The sequence below is a fragment of the Rhinatrema bivittatum genome, chromosome 2, assembly GCF_901001135.1.
Source record: "Rhinatrema bivittatum chromosome 2, aRhiBiv1.1, whole genome shotgun sequence".
NCBI lineage: Eukaryota > Metazoa > Chordata > Amphibia > Gymnophiona > Rhinatrematidae > Rhinatrema > Rhinatrema bivittatum.
In genome coordinates this window covers 345,007,709-345,028,858 of record NC_042616.1, presented here as the reverse complement: position 1 = coordinate 345,028,858, position 21,150 = coordinate 345,007,709, and the positions used below count along the sequence as shown (strand labels likewise).

The 21,150-nt window shown below is 39.0% G+C and overlaps 1 protein-coding gene across 5 annotated transcripts in view; it reads left to right on the top strand.

The window, feature by feature from the left end:
• PTPN3 (protein tyrosine phosphatase non-receptor type 3) overlaps nt 1-21,150 on the top strand; it is a 723,876-nt gene that overhangs the window by 537,277 nt on the left and 165,449 nt on the right. For all 5 annotated transcript variants that reach the window (XR_003854628.1, XM_029589859.1, XM_029589860.1 and 2 more), the window contains 4 exons: nt 5,652-5,729; nt 6,261-6,317; nt 13,696-13,852; nt 19,232-19,395. Coding sequence is in view for 4 of the 5 variants with exons in the window: in XM_029589859.1 (XP_029445719.1) it covers nt 5,652-5,729; nt 6,261-6,317; nt 13,696-13,852; nt 19,232-19,395 (456 nt within the window). In the remaining variant the exon portion in view is untranslated. The remainder of the gene's footprint in view (nt 1-5,651; nt 5,730-6,260; nt 6,318-13,695; nt 13,853-19,231; nt 19,396-21,150) is intronic.

The window sequence follows — 21,150 nt, the reverse complement described above, 5'->3', positions numbered from 1 at the left end:
CAGATTAGTCTAACAAGACCTAGCTCTGGTAAAACTATGCTGCCTCGGATCTTTCAATCCACTGGATTCCAGAAACTGCACTGTCCTCTTATAGCAGTGATTCCATCAATTTGTTCACCACAGAAGTCAATCAGTCTATAGTTCCCAGCCCCCTCCTTACTTCCACTTTTGTGAATAGGAACCACATCTGCCTGACTTCAGTCCTCCAGACCTACTCCCGAATCTAAAGAAGCATTGAGAATATCAGCAAGCAATACTGCCAGAACTTCTCAAAGGTACCTTAATACCGTCTGATGTATGCCATCTGGCCCCATTGTTTTATCTACCTTAAGTTTAGTTAACTCCTCACAAACACATTGTTCTGAAAATTTAGTTTTACCTCACTTCCAATCTTATTTGTGGGCCTGCTCCTGGCTCTTCCACAGTGAACACCAAACAGAAATACCTGTTAAACAATTTTGCTTTTTCCTTATCAGCATCTACTTATTCCGCTTCTTGGCCTCTGATATCCAAATTCCCATTTTTCCACTTCTGCCTATCACTAACATATATAAAAAAAAAAAAAAAAAAGTCTTGTCCCCCACCTATTTTAGAATATTTGATGTTTTTTCTTCCATTTGCATCTTGCATTCCTGACTACTTTCACAGCTACTTTTATTTATTTATTTATTTACTTATTTACTTAAACATGTTTGTTTTGCCTATAATGAAATAATCAAGCTGGACGAATTGCAATTATTAATAAAATAAGTAATTTTAGCTTTTCCAGATCATCTCCTGTCTTCTTCTTTCTGCAATCTCTTGTAGTTTATGAATGCTAACCTTTTTCCTTTACCTTTTCAGCCATTTCTTTAGAAAAACATAGTGACCTCTTTTTCCTCTTACCTTTATTTACTTTCCTAGCAAAAAGATTAGTAGCCCTTAAAATACCTCCTGTTAGTTCTGTCCATTGCGCTTCTTTTTCCCTTAGATTTTCCCATCCTGTTAACAAGTCCTTGAGGTACTCCCCCCGTTTTAAGTTAGTTTTCCTGAATGCTAGGACCCTCATCTTTCAATGAGCCTTCATTTCTTGCAATTTAATAATGAATCAAACCATCCAGTGATGACTGGATCCTAGGTGATCATCCACCATAACATCAGAAGCACTGTCCCCGTTGGTAAGCTCCAGGTCCAGTATCACCTCCTCACGTGTGGGTTCCTTTACCGGTTGAAAAAACAGTTGTTCTAAAGAGATTTCAGAATCTCCCTGCTTCTAGAAGACACTGCAGCTGGGATGTCCCAGTCAGCATCTGGCATATTGAAATCTCCTAAAAATAGCAATAGCAATTTTGTGAATAGCCTTTATAAACAATAGCAATTTTGTGAATAGCCTTTATAAACTGTCAATTTCTGTAGGGGAGGTCTGTATATTACACCAGTATAAATAGATAATCCAGGATAATCTATTCCTCCTTCCCAGATTAACATACAGTGCCTTCTCTCACCCAGTAAGCCCTGCAATTCTGTTGCTTTAATATTATTCTGTATTGGTGACTCCCAATACAGAACCCAGCATTATATATTTGTAGATGGGATTATTTTTCCCTATATGCATCTTATCCACATTAACACAGTAACACTGATGAATTTGGCAGATCGAGATCCAAATAGTCCATCCAGTCTGCTCAGCAAGTTGTTTAGGGTTGTGACTTCTGCACCATGCAGGTTACTCCCTTGCAGAAATGTTACACCTAAAGTTAACAGAAATTACTCTTATTTCTTCATTTCCATCCTCTAGCCACTAGAGATCCGCTGTGTTTCTCTTTTGAATTCCATGATCATTCTTATTTTCTCCATCTTCTGAGAGCTCATTCCATGAATCCACTGCCCTTTCCATGAAGAAATGTCTCCTGACATTATTATTGTACCCTCTTGGAGTTTCATATCATGATGTATTACTTGGATTTTCAAAAGGCATTTGACAAAGTTCCTCATGAGAGGCTTCTAGGAAAGATAAAAAGTAATGGGATAGGTGGCGATGTCCTTTCGTGGATTGCAAACTGACTAAAAGACAGGAAACAGAGAGTAGGATTAAATGGACAATTTTCTCAGTGGAAGGGTGTGGGCAGTGGAGTGCCTCAGGGATCTGTATTGGGACCCTTACTTTTCAATATATTTATAAATGATCTGGAAAGAAATACGACAAGTGAGGTAATCAAATTTGCAGATGATACAAAATTGTTCAGAGTAGTTAAATCACAAGCAGATTGTGATAAATTGCAGGAAGACCTTGTGAGGCTGGAAAATGGGGCATCAAAATGGCAGTTGAAATTTAATGTGGACAAGTGCAAGGTGATGCATATAGGGAAAAATAACCCATGCAATAGTTACACAATGTTGGGTTCCATATTAGGTGCTACAACCCAAGAAAGAGATCTAGGTGTCATAGTGGATAACACATTGAAATCGTCGGTTCAGTGTGCTGCAGCAGTCAAAAAAGCAAACAGAATGTTGGGAATTATTAGAAAGGGAATGGTGAATAAAACGGAAAATGTCATAATGCCTCTGTATCGCTCCATGGTGAGACCGCACCTTGAATACTGTGTACAATTCTGGTCGCCGCATCTAAAAAAAGATATAATTGCGATGGAGAAGGTACAGAGAAGGGCTACCAAAATGATAAGGGGAATGGAACAGCTCCCCTATGATAAAAGACTAAAGAGGTTAGGACTTTTCAGCTTGGAGAAGAGACGGCTGAGGGGGGATATGATAGAGATGTTTAAAATTATGAGAGGTCTAGAACGGGTAGATGTGAATCGGTTATTTACTCTTTCGGATAGTAGTAAGACTAGGGGGCACTCCATGAAGTTATCATGGGGCACATTTAAAACTAATCGGAGAAAGTTCTTTTTCACTCAACGCACAATTAAACTCTGGAATTTGTTGCCAGAGGATGTGGTTAGTGCAGTTAGTATAGCGGTGTTTAAAAAAGGATTGGATAAGTTCTTGGATGAGTAGTCCATTACCTGCTATTAAGTTCACTTAGAGAATAGCCACTACCATTAGCAATGGTAACATGGAATAGACTTAGGTTTTGGGTACTTGCCAGGTTCTTATGGCCTGGATTGGCCACTGTTGGAAACAGGATGATGGGCTTGATGGACCCTTGGTCTGACCCAGTATGGCATTTTCTTATGTTCTTATGTCTACATCTCTCTGTCTGGATGTGGAGTGACTGGTTCTCTGTCCGTTTGTGTGTATGTGCTTGTTATTTTCAGCAAGTTAAAGAAAGGGGAAAAAAAAACCTAAGGGGCTTTGAGCTACTATTAGCAGTTGCTTCCTTGGTTGGTCACTGTTTAAAGAGCTGATTTATTGGCATAGTTTGACAATAGGCTAGGAATCCAAGATACCATGTATATGTGTGTGTGTGTGTAGTGCTTTTTCTTTTTTTTACTTATCCGGCTATCTTATGTACCTGGATAAGTCTTAAAAAGTACTACTTATATAGCTAAGTAAGATAGCCAGATAAGTTTTCAAGCATTACTTATTTTAATTATTTATGTATGTATTTGATTTATATTCCACCTTTCAGCGCTTCAAAGTGGATTACATTCAAGTACTGTAGGTATTTCGCGATCCCTAGGGAGCTTACAATCTAACAGGCTGATTCACTAAAATGAGCTACCACATTGCCATGCATTATTAGTAAATTCACCCTATTAGAAACAATGAGTAGCAGTAAATAACTCACACTTTAATGAATCAGCCTGTAAATTTGTACCTTAGATAATGAAGGATAAAGTGACTTATCCAAAGTCACAAGAAACGGCAATGGAGTTTGAACACTGGCTTCCCTGGTTCACAGCCCACTGATGTAACCACTAGGCTACTCCTTCACTGTATCTTACTTAGCTGGATAAATCTTTAAAAGCACTACTTAGTTGGATAAGTAGTGCTTTTTCAGACTTATCAGACTGTTGAAAATACATTCCACATATCTTTTAAACACACATGAACGTTGTAGGGTAGATTTACATGCATTTTACATCGTGCATGCATAATATAAAATGCATAAGTGTGAGTGCCTCTATATGCACATATAAGGGTTGCATGTGCACATGTTTTAAAGTTATCCTCTGTGTGTAATTCAATTTTCAGAAGGTTTTGACAAAGTCACTCATAAGACTCCTCAGGCAATTTAGAAGTCATGGAATAGGACAGGGGTGATCAAACTTTGAGCCATGGCCCCTCTTCAATCAGTTGAATTGTTGGGGCCCTACATGGGTTGGGTTACACACACACACACACACACACACACACACACACATTTTTACAGATTACTGGCAACAGGTTTGCAATTTCATATTTGAATTCTTATAGTATTCTGGGGTAAATGCAGTCAGTTCCTGGTTTTTTATGACCCTTTAGTTTGTCAATTTGATCTATTACATCCTCCATTATCAGAGATTTGTTTTCATTTCTTGGAATCATCACCTTTAAAGAATTTTGCAAGTTAGGTATGTTCCCAACATCTAGTGAAAACTGAGGCAAAGAATTCATTCATTTTTTCTGCTAGTTTCTTCTCCTACCTTAATACCCCTTTTGCATATCTGTCTCTAACGGCCCAACTGACTTTGTCGCAGGCTTTTTTCTTCAAATGGACTTGAAAAAGGCTTTATTAGTGGTCTGCCTCTCTGGCAAGTTTCTTCTCAAATTTTCTCTTGGCCTGGCTTACTAGAATTTTACATCTAGCTTGCGTTCTTCCTATCTTATTTATTTGGGTTTGTTTTCCATTTTTTTGAATTATGCCCTTTTTGGCTTTAAATATCAATTCCACCTCAGCTCTAGCTCATGCTGGCAGTCCTTTGGTCTCCCTCTGACCCTTCTTTAATGCATGGAATAGATTGTATGAGGGCTTCCAGGATAGTATTTTTAAACCATGTCCATGCGCTGTACAGACTTTTAACCTTTGCAAATGCTCATTTTTATTTTTTTTCTAACTAATTTTCTCATTCTGTCAGTCTCCCTTTTTATAGTTATGTTACTATAGTAGTTTTACTTAATATCCTCCCTCAATCATTATGTTAAATTTGATTGCATTATGATCACTATTGCTTTGCTCACTCCGCCCCCCATATATATATATATATTTATTTATTTATTTATTTATTTTATTTATTAACTTTTATTTACCGACATTCGTGCAGCACATCATGCCGGTTTACAAAAAACTCAGGTGGGTGATACAATAAAACAATAAAAACAATAAAAACAATGTACATAGAAAATAAAAGTAGAAAACCATTACAATGTAACCTTAGAGCAAATTACTATTTCTTATAACCTTAGAACAAAATACTATTTCTTATATATATATATATATATATATATATATATATATATATATATATATATATATATATATATATATATATATATATACACACACACACACACCCCTCTTGAAATGGCTGGAATGTGTGGGAGTAGAAAAATGTTATTGTTCTGCTTGCTTTTATGTTTACTTTTATTCAGAGTATGTATGTTTTCTATAAAATCTTCTCTAAGCCATATAAACGCCAGACCCTGTTCAAAATATGTCAAAATAAATGTTGGACGTTACTGAATGTTAATAAGTCTGGTAGAAAATGTTTCTGTTTAATCTATGACAGAATGAAGTTATTGATGGAGATTTGCTATTGCTGCACATCACACCAGATGAAGAAGGAAAGTTTGGATTTAATTTAAAGGTACTGCAAAGGTGGTGGTGAGGGTTCCTTTTACAGTGCAGCACATGGTTATTGGGATGGTAGCAAAGAGCTACTCTAATAGCACCAAATCATTGGTAGTTTTCTCTTGAAAACATGTCCTGTGTTTGGGGTGAGGGGTCAAAATATATTATGCTCAATCTTTGCTATTGAGTAAATGCACTGTTTCAATATCTCAGTGCATTCTGATTCTGTGTTTGTTGTGTGGCTTTTGTCACCGTGGCTTACACAGAGGTGGCTGCCTTGTTACAAAGGCAAAGATTACTAGTTGATAAAGAAAAGGGAAGATGTTGATCAGTTAATGTGCAAAGTTTGTGTAAACAATTAAAAAACTCAAAATTCAATGTAGATCATGAATTTTCTTTATCATTCAAGCGATAGAAGAGCCTTTGGTTACTTCTGTCACAAAACATTTGTTAGGCATGTGATAGAAAATGATCATCAAACTGAGTATTTGAATAATTATGCTTGCCGTTTTTGTTTTATTGTATTTAATTTGTTTTTGTGGCTTAGGGAGGCGTTGATCAGAAAATGCCTTTAGTGGTATCCAGAATTACTCCCGGATCTCCTGTGAGTACAAAGCCTCCTTTCTGCATATCTAACTACCCATATTGGGACTTTTTTGGTTATGGGTCCGATCTTATGGAACCGGCTATCCATGGACTTGAGAGAAATCACTATTTCAGTTTTTGAAAGCTTCTTTATTTACAGAGGAATATTCAAGTTATTCCTTCTAAAAGCTTACTATTATAATTTACTGGCTTTATGTAAATTATTGCTCATATAAAGGTGTACAATTCTGGTCGTCGCAACTCAAAAAAGATATAGTTGCGATGGAGAAGGTACAGAGGAGGGCAACCAAAATGATAAAGGGGATGGAACAGCTCCCCTATGAGGAAAGGCTGAAGAGGTTAGGGCTGTTCAGCTTGGAGAAGAGACGGCTGAGGGGGGGGGGGGGGGGATATGATAGAGGTCTTTAAGATCATGAGAGGTCTAGAAACGGGTAAATGTGAATCAGTTATTTACTCTTTCAGATAATTGACTAGGGTTCACTCCATGAAGTTAGCATGTGGCACATTTAAAACTAATTGAAGAAAGTTCTTTTTCACCCAACGCACAATTAAACTCTGGAATTTGTTGCCAGAGGATGTGGTTAGTGCAGTTAGTGTAGCTGTGTTTAAAAAAGGATTGGATAAGTTCTTGGAGGAGAAGTCCATTACCTGCTATTAATTATGTTGACTTAGAAAATAGCCACTGCTATTACTAGCAACAGTAGCATGGAATAGACTTAGTTTTTGGGTAATTGCCAGGTTCTTATGGCCTGGATTGGCCACTGTTGCAAACAGGATGCTGGGCTTGATGGACCCTTGGTCTGACCCAGTATGGCATGTTCTTATGAATTTTAAAAAGTTAAGCGCATAAAAATACACATGTAAATCGGGGTCTGCAACTAAATTTGCACTCCAGCTTCCAGTTTCCCTAATCATTTAATTCTTTACCATGTTAAATGTGAATATTGTAGAAGCTCAGATGGAAAAAATCTAATTACTAAATACAGTCATGTAAAAATGTCAGATAAAACAGAGGAGTTCTAAAGTAAACAAAAAATGAATGCAAATGAACTGTACAAGATATTTTGAAATTGCACATTAATCATAGTCTTAATCAAGCATTTTATTTGCTTTGGGTTGTTGAGCAAGCTTGGATACCTTTTGGTTATATGGAGACTTCGTAATATTATTTTAACCTTTGCTGATAGGAAATTCTTACGTAACAAACCAACTAAATAAAGATCATTAGTATGGGTTCAATCCTCTATATGCAAATTATGGTAATTGTGAAACCCACTTGTATACAATTTAATTAATTTCCACACACTCAACACCTTCAATTTTTCTCTTTTCCTAACAAAATTATTTTTTGAAAACAATTTTTTAGGGTGAAGGCGGTGGTTTCATATATTTAAAGCCAAAGCCACCCAGGCTATGCTTTTTATGTTTGTAATCATTAACACACCAACCAACCTCCTAGTTTATATATCATTGTGCTCAATGTGCAAAAATTATAATGATTATTATCTTATTTACAAAGTGCATTTATATTGAACCAAATAAGGCTTCTTCAGTTCATGACAACCACTGACGTAAAGTACTTAGCTGTGAATCATGTTATGAAACGCATTTCTTTCCATTTTCACTGTTACATCCACACTGACCACTTAAATTTGCTCCTGTGCTCCTCTTCATCTTATAAATATTCCTTCAGGGACTGTGACATGGTTATAGCCCAATAATTTGGTTCTGGATTTGCAGGCTCCAACATTTTCTGCATTTTTCTTCAATGTATCATTGCTTCTTTATTATGCAAAACTTATTGCAAAACTGGCATTCTATTCTGTAATAATACACTGCATGTGGTATTAAGCTTGTCTTAAAGAGGTTTTGTTGATCTACATTCTCTAATTGTCAAGATAAATTTCTCAGTCAACTATCTTGTAACATTTCAGTATGTCAATAAGAAGGTCCTATGTGCAGTCAGTGATATAACTACTGCGTTAGTGGGGGAAAGCAGTGTCTTACTTGTTTGCATATGTTTTTACCACTTCTCCCCCACAGACACAAATATTTTAGTAAATATGCTAAATTATAAATCACACACTCATCTGTGTGTCTTCCTTAGGGAAACAATAGGCATGTAATGACTGGGTAGCACAAGAGATTTTGTCAGTCCAGAAAATGTATGCTATATAGGTAGAGAACTTGGTTTTCAGTTTTTGTTTTATTTTTCCTGGGAATTTCGATGTTGTAACAAAAAAAAATCAATTGAGACATTTTTTTCCACTAATTCTTTTTTCCAGTGTATTATAACTCAATTTTTCACTTTTTTTTGTTTGAAGTTTGAAATTCCCAGGAAAAAGTAAAATAAAAATTGAAAATGAAGGTCCCTGAATATAGTCTAATGATGTAATGGATTAAAACAAATAGGTATCCTGAAATGAATTGGGTCCAATTTGTTTCTTTTGGGGATCCCTGAAACAAATTGAGAGGAACTCCTGAATTAAACAAATCATTTTAGTTTCATTTGTTTTGAAGTGAATGAAATCCATGGGAGAACCAACAGGTGTGCAGTTAGAAACTGATACAAAATATAGAGCAACCAGTTAGAAGACATGTGGCCCAATTTTAAAAGGCCCATGCGTGTAAAAACGGGGGGTTACTCACGTGGTCAGGCCTTGTGTGTGCCGCGCACATTTTCAGAAGGGCCTGGCCACGCATGTAAACTGTTATGTGCTGAAGTGCCTGGCCTCTCCAAAGGGGAGGGCGGGGGGGGGGCAGGCGGGCCAGGACAGCACCATTAACTACTGGTAAACAGTGGCGTGCAGAATCTACTGCTGCTCCAAAGGAGCAGCAAGGTAAAAAATTAAAAAAAAATTCGAAGTGGGGTAGGGGTCAGGGAGGAGAGCATTCTAAAATCCCCTCCCCACCCCGCAAGTCACAAGCCACCTGCACATACGGGTGCCATCGGATTTTATAACATGCGCGTGCATGTTATAAAATCAGTATGTCTGTGCAAGCACCAGGAATCACGTGCAAATGGACATGCTTGGGTCTTTAAATCGACCTCATAGGTAGGATAGACATGTTGTCAAGGAGACAACAGGGATGACGTAGTGCGATGAAGTATTTTTCCAATCCAGCCTATCACTGCACACCGGATCCAATGACTCTGATTTTGAAGAATGAACACGTCTAAGATTTTGCTGTGCATTCCTTCTGAAGGCCTTGTCTGTAGAGGATGCTCTATGAGCTCTTTCTGAGTTCCTAGCTAACTTTTCTCAAACAACTTTTTGCCTGTTGCCCATTTTAGACTCTCATTGTACCAGTTACATAGTAGAGCCAGAAGATCTGTATTAGACTTGTGTTGCTGTTTTCTTCCTTTGTGGAAAGTGGAGGAAGAGTGTGGAGACTAGTTGCTTGCAAAGCTGCTACATATGTTATCTCTGCCTGGGCAGTGGGTAGTGTGGGCAATGGGCACAAGCACATCATCAAGCACAGTGCAGAGACCGAGGCATACCAGGCTGTATTGTGGAGCTTGACACTAAGCTCAGCAGTGTCAGAACTAGTATACACAGCGCAACATTCAGTTGCATGTTATTTCTGTGTTCCTCGCACACACACACATTAGCATGGTACAGTCAGCAGGTATACAGTCAGTTACGGTACTACTGAGAATAAAATCCAAATTCCACCTTGGGGGTCTTTGTACCACTCAGCCTTGCTTCAGACCCTTCACCTCAGAGTTCTCTTTGCCACTGTGCCTTGCTGCCATACTCCTGACCTTACACCTAGAATTGGGGAGGGACTGCTTTGCACCTCTCTTCTTGTTTTGGGTCTCGAAGCCACTGTTTGTGCTGCTTGGCCCTTTCATCAGTGCCTGCCTCGATTTCTTTTTCTGCTACCTTTTCTTTGTTCCCCCTTCTTGGTGCCTGCTGATGCCACTTTTAGTGCCAATTTACCACTTGATGCCATCAAGGGTTGTTTGTCACTGTTGCTGGTTCCGTCTTTTGGAGCCTGGGGGTGGTAGTCCCATTTTTTCTGCTTTTTTGCTCCTCTCATAGTGACGGAAATATTCTGCCAGTGCTGGTACCACTTTGCCCCTTTACAGAACCTTAGGCTATTGATGCCACACTTGGTGCAATGATCCACAGTCTTTCTAGGTACCTTGGAGTTCTTTCCCCCTGTTGATTGCTTCCCACAAGTTTTAAGACAATTGATTAGAAAACCCCAAATCTGAAGCTCAACATAGGCTGCAGTGCTTCCCCCATTGACTTTAATCGCAAACATAAATAAATTAAAAAATTATTTTTTGTTTTGTTTTGAAACTAAACTCATTAATTTGGATCCCCACGAAATGACTTTGAAAACAAAACATTTTTTTGGCATGCATAGTTGAGAAGGCAATACTAGCCTATAATTGGAAAAAAAACATATTTTTAGCATGTCTTAGCCAAAAAAAAGTGAAATCAAAATACTTGTTTTAAATTTCCTGGCTTTAACAAGCATGTTTATAACTTTTTACAGTACAATTGTTAGTCAAAGCAAAAAGTCTATCCGAAATCACATCTAAAATGCCTTTTTAAGGCATATTTGGTATTGATTCCATGCAGGGACGGTAAATTTCAAAGGGGCACATGGGCGAAACTTGATGTGTGTGCATCGGGTGTGAGTATGTGTGCACCCTATTTTACAACTGGGCATGCACAGCCGTGCAATTGGGGGAATTTTAGAAGTGGTGTGCATCCATGCCATGACCGGTTTCACAAGTTTGTCCACCAATTTGTACAGTATAGAGAGAGGTCTTCCAACCCCCTTGGTTTAATAACCTGCACTCCCCCAAATTACCCCAGACCCTATAAACCTCTCAGGAATGGCTGGCTGGGTTTTTTGTTTGTGGTTTTTAAAATTGTACCTCCTCCATAGCAGAAGTAGTTACACAACATTGGACTTGGGCACACACCCACACGTGTATGTATTTGCGAGCACGTCTCTTGGCCCCGCCCTAGAATGCCCATGCCCACACCAGGCCCCTTGTTGAATCGGGGTGAGATATTCATGCACTGGAAGATGCGCACTCATGTAGGTGGCTTTTAAATCTGCTGGGTGAGTGCTTGGCCTACATGTGCGTTCATTTCCCAATTTTGGTGCATGCAGGCTTTTAAAATTCACCTCTGTGTTTTAGTGCGAGTGCAGCACGCTCTACATGTTTTTTTTGTTTTTGGGGAGAAGTGTATTTTTGTTTTGTGGTAGGGTTTTTTTTGGGGGGGGTTTCGCTCTGCAGTATAAAGATTTTGCTGAACCAAGCATGCCAAAGATTAAGGACTCTCTTTTCAAGCTGTAGTCTCCAGATCTACCCAGCTTTTAATTTGCAGTAAAAGTATCAGAAATTCCAGAAATGATCATTTAGTGGCAAGAAAATCATTTTAATTGCTTAAATTATTTTGTTTGGGGCAGGGGAGGGGAAGGGTCAGGGACCTTGGGGTGATGGTGTCTAATGATCTGAAGTCAGCGAAACAATGCGACAAGGCGATAGCTAAAGCCAGAAGAATGTTGGGCTGCATAGAGAGAGGAATATCGAGTAAGAAAAGGGAAGTGATTATTCCCTTGTACAGGTCCTTGGTGAGGCCTCACCTGGAGTACTGTGTTCAGTTCTGGAGACCGTATCTTCAAAAAGACAAAGACAAGATGGAGGCGGTACAGAGAAGGGCGACCAGGAAGGTGGAGGATCTTCATCGGATGACGTACGAGGAGAGATTGAAGAATCTAAATATGTACACCCTGGAGGAAAGGAGGAGCAGAGGTGATATGATACAGACTTTCAGATACTTGAAAGGTGTTAATGATCAAAAGACAACGACAAACCTTTTCCATAGGAAAAAAATCAGCAGAACCAGGGGTCATGATTTGAAGCTCCAGGGAGGAAGATTCAGAACCAATGTCAGGAAGTATTTATTCACGGAGAGGGTGGTGGATGCCTGGAATGCCCTTCCGGAGGATGTGGTGAAGACCAGAACTGTGAAGGACTTCAAAGGGGCGTGGGATAAACACTGTGGATCCATAAAGTCAAGATGCTGCCAATGGAGAGTGGGTGACTCGCCAGAATGATGGCTACTGCCTGGAGTCAATACCCTTATTAAATAAACATACACATGCTTACTGTGACTCCAACATCGCTCTAAGCTTCAACAACAAGAGGAAATGTGGAAAAAAGGATTTGCACTCACAAAGAGGGGAGTAGCTGGCTTGTTACGGCGGTTACTACCCCAAATCAAAAAAGCCTGATACTTCACTTTCAATGCATATACAGCATAGTTCTCTGATTCAACGGCAGGGGAGAAGAAAAACTGATACTTCACACATCCAGCAGAGCTCTCTGCTTCAACGGCAGGGGAGAAGAAAAGAGGGTTCGCACTCACAAAGCGGGGAGTAGCTGGCTTGTTACGGCGGTTACTACCCCAAACCAAATGTGCCTGATACTTCACTTTCGATGCACATCCAGCATGGCTCTCTGCTTCAACAGCATGGGAGAAGACTGATACTTCACGCATATCCAGCATAGCTCCCTGCTTCAACGGCAGGGGAGAAGAAAAACAACCAATAAGGGCTGTATAACATAGTCTGGGTAAAACAAATAAGCATGGGTGTAGCTTGCTTATTGCGGCGGCTACTACCCCTACTAACCCTAACTAATCAAGCTAGATATTTCACTTGGATACAGCTCCATCACTGCTCTCTACATTAAAGGTGGGGGTGGAAGGGAAATAGAACCAAGAGCTAAGAGAAACAGATAAGTATGAGAGAAAAAATGTGTGAAGCTTGCTGGGCAGACTGGATGGGCCATTTGGTCTTCTTCTGCCGTCATTTCTATGTTTCTATGAGAGTTTTCATTCCTCAAAATAAAAGCATATGATATTGTCTCTGTGGTAAAGTCACATTCTAAAATGTGCAATCATTATTTAGGGCTTCTGTGAAAAAAAAAAATATCTATATTGTTTGAGAGGGGTTTGTTTTTTTTAATTTTTTTTCGAGAGCTTTTGTTTTTCTTTGGGTTGTTTAATTCCTTATCTGTCACAGATCAGGGTGTCCATGTCTGCCAGTGCTGGCTTTCTGGCAACTGCAGCAGCTGAAACCTTGGACCCTTTGTGTAGTGGTAATTGCATAACCCAAATTCATGCTTTCATCTTCATCCTGAGACTTTGAAGCTGCCAATGACAGCTTTGATCTTGATGAAACTCCAGAGTATTGAGAGAGGGTGAAAACCCTCTCTGGATTTCCCTCTCTTACTTCCCAAAGAAAAGAAAAAAAATATACTTCCTTGCCTTCCTTCCCCCATTCCACATGTAATGAGTAGGAATAAACTGATAACTTAAATGTTTTGGTCCTCATTACAGGCTGATAAATGTATTCCGAGCCTGAACGAAGGTGACCAAATTGTATTAATCAATGGGCGAGACATCTCAGAGCATACACATGACCAGGTGGTTATGTTTATAAAAGCCAGCCGGGAGTCGCATACAAGAGAGCTTGCTCTGCTGGTCCGGCGGAAAGGTAACTAGACCCACTTTAAGGAAAGATGGTGGATGGGAGTGGGAAGAGTGAGGGTAATGTGAGTTTAGAATTACTTTGGAATAGCAATGTGATGTTATCTAATACCACTCTTCTGTTCACCACCCACAACTGACCTCTGTGTGGTCCATCCTGGTAATGTCTTACTGAAGGCTAATTAGTGGTAACTTTGGTTTGCACTGGATTGGTTGAAATCTGCAGATTCAACAGCTAACTGCTCATAAGAAACCTCTAACCATATGCTAGAATGGAAACTAACTCCTTAACAGAGGAAATATGGGAAATGTTAACATAAATGTTGGAGACCATGATGTTACAGTTTGAGTGCATTTATGTGCATTTAGTATTAACTATGTCCATTTAAGAAAAGTGTGCCATTTTTTAAAACTCTTAAACGGTGCTGCCAATTTGAGTGATTAAAAATGAAATATTGGCCAGATTAAGAGAGTTGTTTGCTCATCTAGTTAATTAAGACATATGTAGACCTTTGCAAGGATCTTTCTTCAGGTTGTATGGTGGTTTGATCAGCCTTTGTACAGATAATTGATGGATTCTGACTGTCTGAAATCTCTCTCCAAGGGTGGAGAGAAACATTCTCTAAATGTTAGCACAAATAAAAAAAAATGTCCTATAGAACAAAATTGCAAAATAGGTATCAAACAAACTAGGTTTTGAAACTGCATCACAAGTGATTAAAATGCTATATCAGTTTCTGTTATGTCATAGATATTAGCCTGAAAAATTGACAGGTGGATACAATTTTTATTCCCTTGAAATGTCAGAATATCCCCTCACAATTAAGCAATGCCTTTAAAATAAGATTGATGGTAGAGTTCACTCAGGGTCTCAGTAAGAAGGGGCATTTTGGCAGATTGAGTGAACTAAGAGCTCCTCATCTGCTGATAAGAACTGTTGTGATGCAGAGCTGTAGGCTGCATGCCAAAAGAGTGAGACAAAGCTGTTATAGGGGCAGGAAGTAAATATATCTAAATACTCACATGGGAATCTTGTATGAGTCACTGTGCCTCTTGAGATAACATGGGATTGCCAGCTGGATCCAGATCATGAGTAATATATAGAAACATAGACTTTGCTGGTAGATAAGGAATGTAAGGCTAATCTAGTCTGCCCACTTTCATTCCTGGTACAGTGCCATAGAACCTAACTTCTCTCCCTTTCCCATCACATCTTTTCAACTAAGGATTCTCTGTGCTTATCCCCATCCCACCTTAAATTCTGTAACTTATTTTTTGCCTCCACCTTTTCCACTGGGAAACAATACAGTTACATCTCCTTATGGAAGAAATATTTTCTAGTCACTCCTATACTGTCTGCCCACCCCTCTCCCATCCCTTTTTAAGCCTCATATTATAGGCACATGCATTCATTGTTCCATTCATTTCGGCAGTGCATGCTTATCTGACAAATGGATAGTAGGCGCGCAAAATGAATAGTGGGCACACCCGTAGTTGTCAGTAGACATATGCACACACCATCTGTTCTGTACGCCTACTATCTATTTGTGAGATTCGCGCGTACCGCCGAAACAAATGAAGCACCGAATGCTTATCCCTATCATATCATATATGATGTTTATTTTATTTATAAAATTTTATATACCTTCGTTTAGAAAGGTTCCATCACAACAGTTTATAAATATCATGATAATAAACATAAAATCAGTACAACAAAAGTAAAAAACTTAAAAAAAACCCAAAAAAACAAATATTAACTATTGAGTTATACTTCAAATCAAAGGTAAGACATTAAAACAGGTTAATAATATATCTACAAATAACAGTGCATTAAAAAGTAAAAAAATATAGGTAAAAACAAATAAAATAAAATAATAAACAATTAAAGCTGGCTAAACCTTCTGGTTCTGCTGGTTGTGTTCATTGTAGGCTTTGCAGAAAAGCCATGTTTTCAGATCTTAAACGTTTTTTCATTTTGCTGCATTCTGAGGTTGTCAGTGCGTTCCATATCTTTGGTCCTGCAAGAGAGATGGCTCTATTTCTGACCTGTCTATAGAATGTCATTTCCAGTGTAAAAAGAGATTCTCCCTCCCCTCCTCCCCCTGCACCCCCCAATGCTGGAAGGATTCAGAAGGCCTCGGTCTTGACCTCACAGTGAGCCCCTGTAACCTGTGTCTAGGTTGAGTTAGGGGCTATAAATACATTAGTAGAAAACACTAAAAAAAAAATTGCTGGTGTACTAGTGATAAAGTAGAAAGTTCCATTTTACTATTTTGGCACAGTTCTACTTTAATTAAAGCTCTTCATGCCCACATATTGTTTTATTGACTAGAGTAATGGGTATAAGTGGCAAAATTACTCTTGAAATTTAGATTAGTAGTTGTGTAATAGGCAAGAAAAATTGTGTAGTCTTATTCCCTTAAGGTGGAGGAAAAACACCTTTGATTTGGCTTAAATGGTGCATACAGCCCTTTGTAAGATAATTCATGTAGTCCCATTTTTCCTAGCCATAAGAATTTACAAATTAAAAACCAGATGTGTTAAAGGGTTTTTCTTCTTTTATATCTGTGGAGAAGTTGTTTAGTACATCTAGCCCTGCTTTTGCAGGTCACACAATTCTTAATTGATATGGGAACTGAATAGTCTTTCTCGTCTACTCATGAACTTGCATAGTCTGCTCTTGAATTAAAATCATAAAATAATGAGATCACTATCATTTCTCTGTGATATTCAAATATTTAAGACCTATTGCAGAGAGGAAGCATATTTATAAAATATTTATAAATGTATCCACAAATCTCAATGGGTAACAGAAAATATTAGTGGTGTACATACATTTTATTTTTGTTTTCAGGTCCAGGGTGGGCCATTTTGGTCCACCACTGGATCGGAAAACTTTTTTGTGGCCAATTTCATGTTAAAAAAAAAAATTCCCCAACCCTTCAAATTTAATTAAATACAACCACCCCCAAGACTCACTGAAAATCCCTGGTGGTCCAGTGGGGGTCCTGGGAGCAATCTCTCTCTCTGGCCATCGGTTGCCAGTAATCAAAATGGCGCCAGCGGCGCTTTGCCCGTACCATATAACAGGGCCTAATGGAAGGCTGGTGCCATCTTAAAAAAAATGGCATGGGCCATCTATTGCTCCTACCATGTGACAGGGGCCAACCAATGGCACCTGTAGCCATTGGTTGGCCCCTGTGCTTACTGGCAGCCAATGGCCCGAGAATGGGAGGTTGCTCCTGGGACCCCTGCTGGACCAGCAGGGACTTTCGGCGAATCTTGGGGAGGGGGTCAGGATGGTGGGGGGTTTGTATTTAATTAAACTTGAAGGGTTGGGGCGAGTTTGGAGGTTTGTTTGGTTGGTTTTTTTTGGGGGGGGGGGGGTTAGTAGATGTGTCCTCCCCCCCAAAAAAAAGATAGGAAACCCACGCAAAATTTCGTAGGTTTTCCTTTTGATTTTTTGCTTCCCGAAATGCAACAAAATAGGGAATATTGTCTTTATTTCCTATTTTGTTGCATATGACTGAACACCACTAGAAAATATACACATTAAATATAATCAAACAGCAATAACAACTAAACATAACATACAATACAGTAAAACAAAGCCAAAATGAAACATAAAGTGGCTGCATAATCAAGCTTAGAGGGTTCTAGACTACAGTCAATTTTATCTTTCGGCAAAAGCCATGGCAAACTGATGCGTGTTCAGTTTGTTCCTAAAGCGAGGCAGGTCATTTTCTGAGCCCCTCAGGCAGTTCATTCGATGGGCTCAGACCAGCTATACTAAATATATGTTCTCTGGTAGAAGTCAGGTAAGCATGGGGGTCCATTTTTGTATCAAACTATCATGCATCCATTTTGGGCCAGATTTATCAAACATTTCATTCAGTGCAAACATTGCTTTAGGTTTACCAGTGGAAATTTCACAGTTTTTTCAATTGGAAAATTAGCTGGGACAAAACGGAGCAATTTTTGTGCTGGAGACGAACTTGCACATTGAGATCTTTTGAGTCACGTGTCATTTGAAAGCTGGTAATCTGAAGTTTGTTAACAAGTAGAACTGGGAGCTCTCAGCAGTTTTACAAATGTTTCCTTTTGCCGCCTTGCTGAGAAAGTGCTCATTGGCAAGAGTGCAGGCTCTCTATACATACCCTTCTAAAACTTTACATTGCAAATGTATGCTGCTGATAATCAGTGGGTTGGCCTCTGTTGTGCTTATCCTAACTGCAGGTCCATATTCAATGGTATTTAGCCATATAACTTGAATTTTCCAGTTAAATGCAGACTTTTGAAATTTTGGGGCACTTGTCTGGCTAAACTTTAACTAGATATCTCATTATCCAGCTAAAATTTATCCAGAGAATATAAGGCTGTTTCGGGATCATTTCTGGAGGGAGATAAGTTAGCCAGATAAGTTACCCAGCTAACTTAGATATTCAGAGTTAATTGGATAACACATCTGGCTAACTCTGGTCATGCTGTAGAGCAGTCTAAAGCTAGGTGGACACATTTATCTGGCTTCAAGATAACCATTTATATTCAATAGTGTGGTTGAGCCGCTGAATATCACTGCAAAGTTAGCCAGAGAAGTGTATCTGGCTAATTTTGCAATCCAGCGAGTGACTGAATATGGACCTTCCTGTTTTAACATGGTAGATGCGCATGAAACTTTCTTGATGAGTTCTGAGGGGACCCACTTAGCGTTATTTGCTTTAGAGGTTTGAAGGTATAGAAACTGAAACTATTTTTATCCTAATTTCCAAAGGGAAAGACTTATGAGATCAGGATCTGTGTCCCCCATTAACTTTTTTTTGTTTGGTGTCCTATCTATAGCAAATGTTTGGGACATTTCAGGGGGTACATGGGGACTCTGACAGGGTTGGGGTTACTTTTGATCTATGTATATCCATGGACCGCAGATACATGCATGATTCTGTCCCCTAAAGAAGGCTCCTTTAGTTCTCAGTGGAAGTTCTTCTGAAAACACACAATTGCTTTTTGTTCAAAGCACCATCATGCTTTACAACTTCTTGGGGATAAATGCTTCTCATTCAAGGTAGTGAAAGCATCAACTAATCTGAATATTGAATCTCATTGGAACACTCTTCATTTGAAACCTAGTACAAATGTAGTGGTGTTTTTTGTTACCTTGAAGTAGAAGTGGTTTTATTTTCATATAGACTGTACTAGGTGCTTCAGCATGTACATTACAAAATATTGTGTGAGCTTGGTACCAAACATATGCTGAATGTATCATCACGTATGAGCAAGAGATAAAACAGTCTTGTTGGTATACCAGTAGCTTGAGTGCATAGCACATTCCATTGGTCTGAGAATATAAAGGAGAGCATGCTGCAAGTCCCCTGTGTCTGTCTTTCAGTTGTCAAAGTGTTTGGTGAGAGCAAGTCAGAAGATGAGAGAGACTCTCGCATCCTGCCAGAGACCATCATTCCTGCATCTCCAGACTATGGGAGCACTCTAGAAGAGGCAATGGAACAGCTAAAGAAAGGGCTAGAAAATGGAGCTGTGCTCATTCAGTTTGAGGTAAGGAATGCAAGATCTGGGACATGATTTTCCATCCCTTCCCCTCACCCCAATGTTGAGTAGAAAACAAAATCTGAACCTGTATAGAAACAAGGGTAGACTAAAGGAATAATGCTTGAATCTGAGCTCCACAGAAACCCAGTGCAGGCCTAACCTGCTTGCCTTCATTGTATTCAATATTTACTTCCTGTTGCTTTGCACAGGGAGAAGATAGAATTCCATTGATAATTACATCTCATTAAACTTATATGCAAAAGAGCTGCAATATCTTCCTTTCAGGTGTTTCATATAAGTCTTTATATGTACAAATGCTGGCATTAAAACTAGAAGAGTATAGAGAACATATCTTAGTCCTTGGGGACCCGATCTTCAAAATATTTTGAGGAGGGCTATTAGATTCAAAGAATAAGTGCATCTGATGATGGCTGTTACATAACATTATAAATTTATTAAGAATATAACATTCATGCAATAACCTTTATAGGGGAACACACCCCAAACTAATAAAGCCAAATAGACATCTGTTATTTTGGTGAAGGATTGGAAAATGCATATATTTATTTATTTATTTTCTTTTATATACTGACATTCGATCGAAATATCACATCGGTTTACAGGAAACTGAGAAATAGGGGGGTGGTCCGCCCTATTTTACATTATAACATGGTATATTAACTATTTAACATTATTCCACACACGGATTCCGGTTCCGATTCACATGTGGGGTTTTTTTCATTGGGCCCGATCGCGGTTTTGTTTATTGGCTGCGCCCAAGCCGATAAACAAAAAACCCACCCCGACCCTTTAAAACTAATACCTTATATGAACCCTGAACACTATATAGGCAACACTGCTACTTTTGGCAATCTGGTTAGCCCTAAAGTGTTGTACCTTTTTGTTGTACCTTTTTATTAGTGTAATAAACAAAATTTTTTTTAATTCCGCTTTTCACACTTTTTTCAGCGCTTCAAAGTGGATTACATTCAGGTACTGTAGGTATTTCTCTATCCCCAGAGGGCTTACAATCTAAGGGCCTCATTTTCTAAAGTATCGCAGAGTCGGATCCGGTGACACCCCGACTCCTCCTCTTCCAGGGCCAACTCCGCCCCCATCCGCGTGCGAAAGGTCCCTTATCGCGTGTGAGCGGCTTGGAAAATGAGGCCCTAAGTTTGTACTTGAGGCAATGGAGGGTAAAGTGACTTACCCAAGGTCACAAGGAGCAACAGCAGGACTTGAACCCTGGTCTCCTGGTGCATAGCCCACTGCTCTAACCACTAGGCTACTCCTCCACTCCACAATATGAATAAATACCTTTTTCCTTTTTAAACATCATGCTTAAAATAGCAAACTGCCAAAATTGCAACAGCACTACCAACAATGAATCATCAGGTAATATATTTGTCAGAACACATTTCAGCTAATTGTCAGATGCTGCAATGCCCTGACTACACTACACTTTCAGTCTTACAAATGCTTTCTCACTCCATAATCATTGGCTTTACTGGTTGCAGTGTCAGTTTTCAAAACTGTTTACCTTGGTAAATTAGCCTGTCCAAGAGTTGACACCCTCTGCCCAGCTAGTAGAGGTGTGTATTTTGTAAATAACTCAGCTATTTAAAATTGTCCATTCTCTTAGTGCATAATTACACTATTTTTGCACCTTGAACTGGGGCACCACAACTGTAACTGGATGGCTTTAAGCAATTTACACTAATGAAGTCCTTTTCTCACTACATTTAAGGTGAATACATTTTT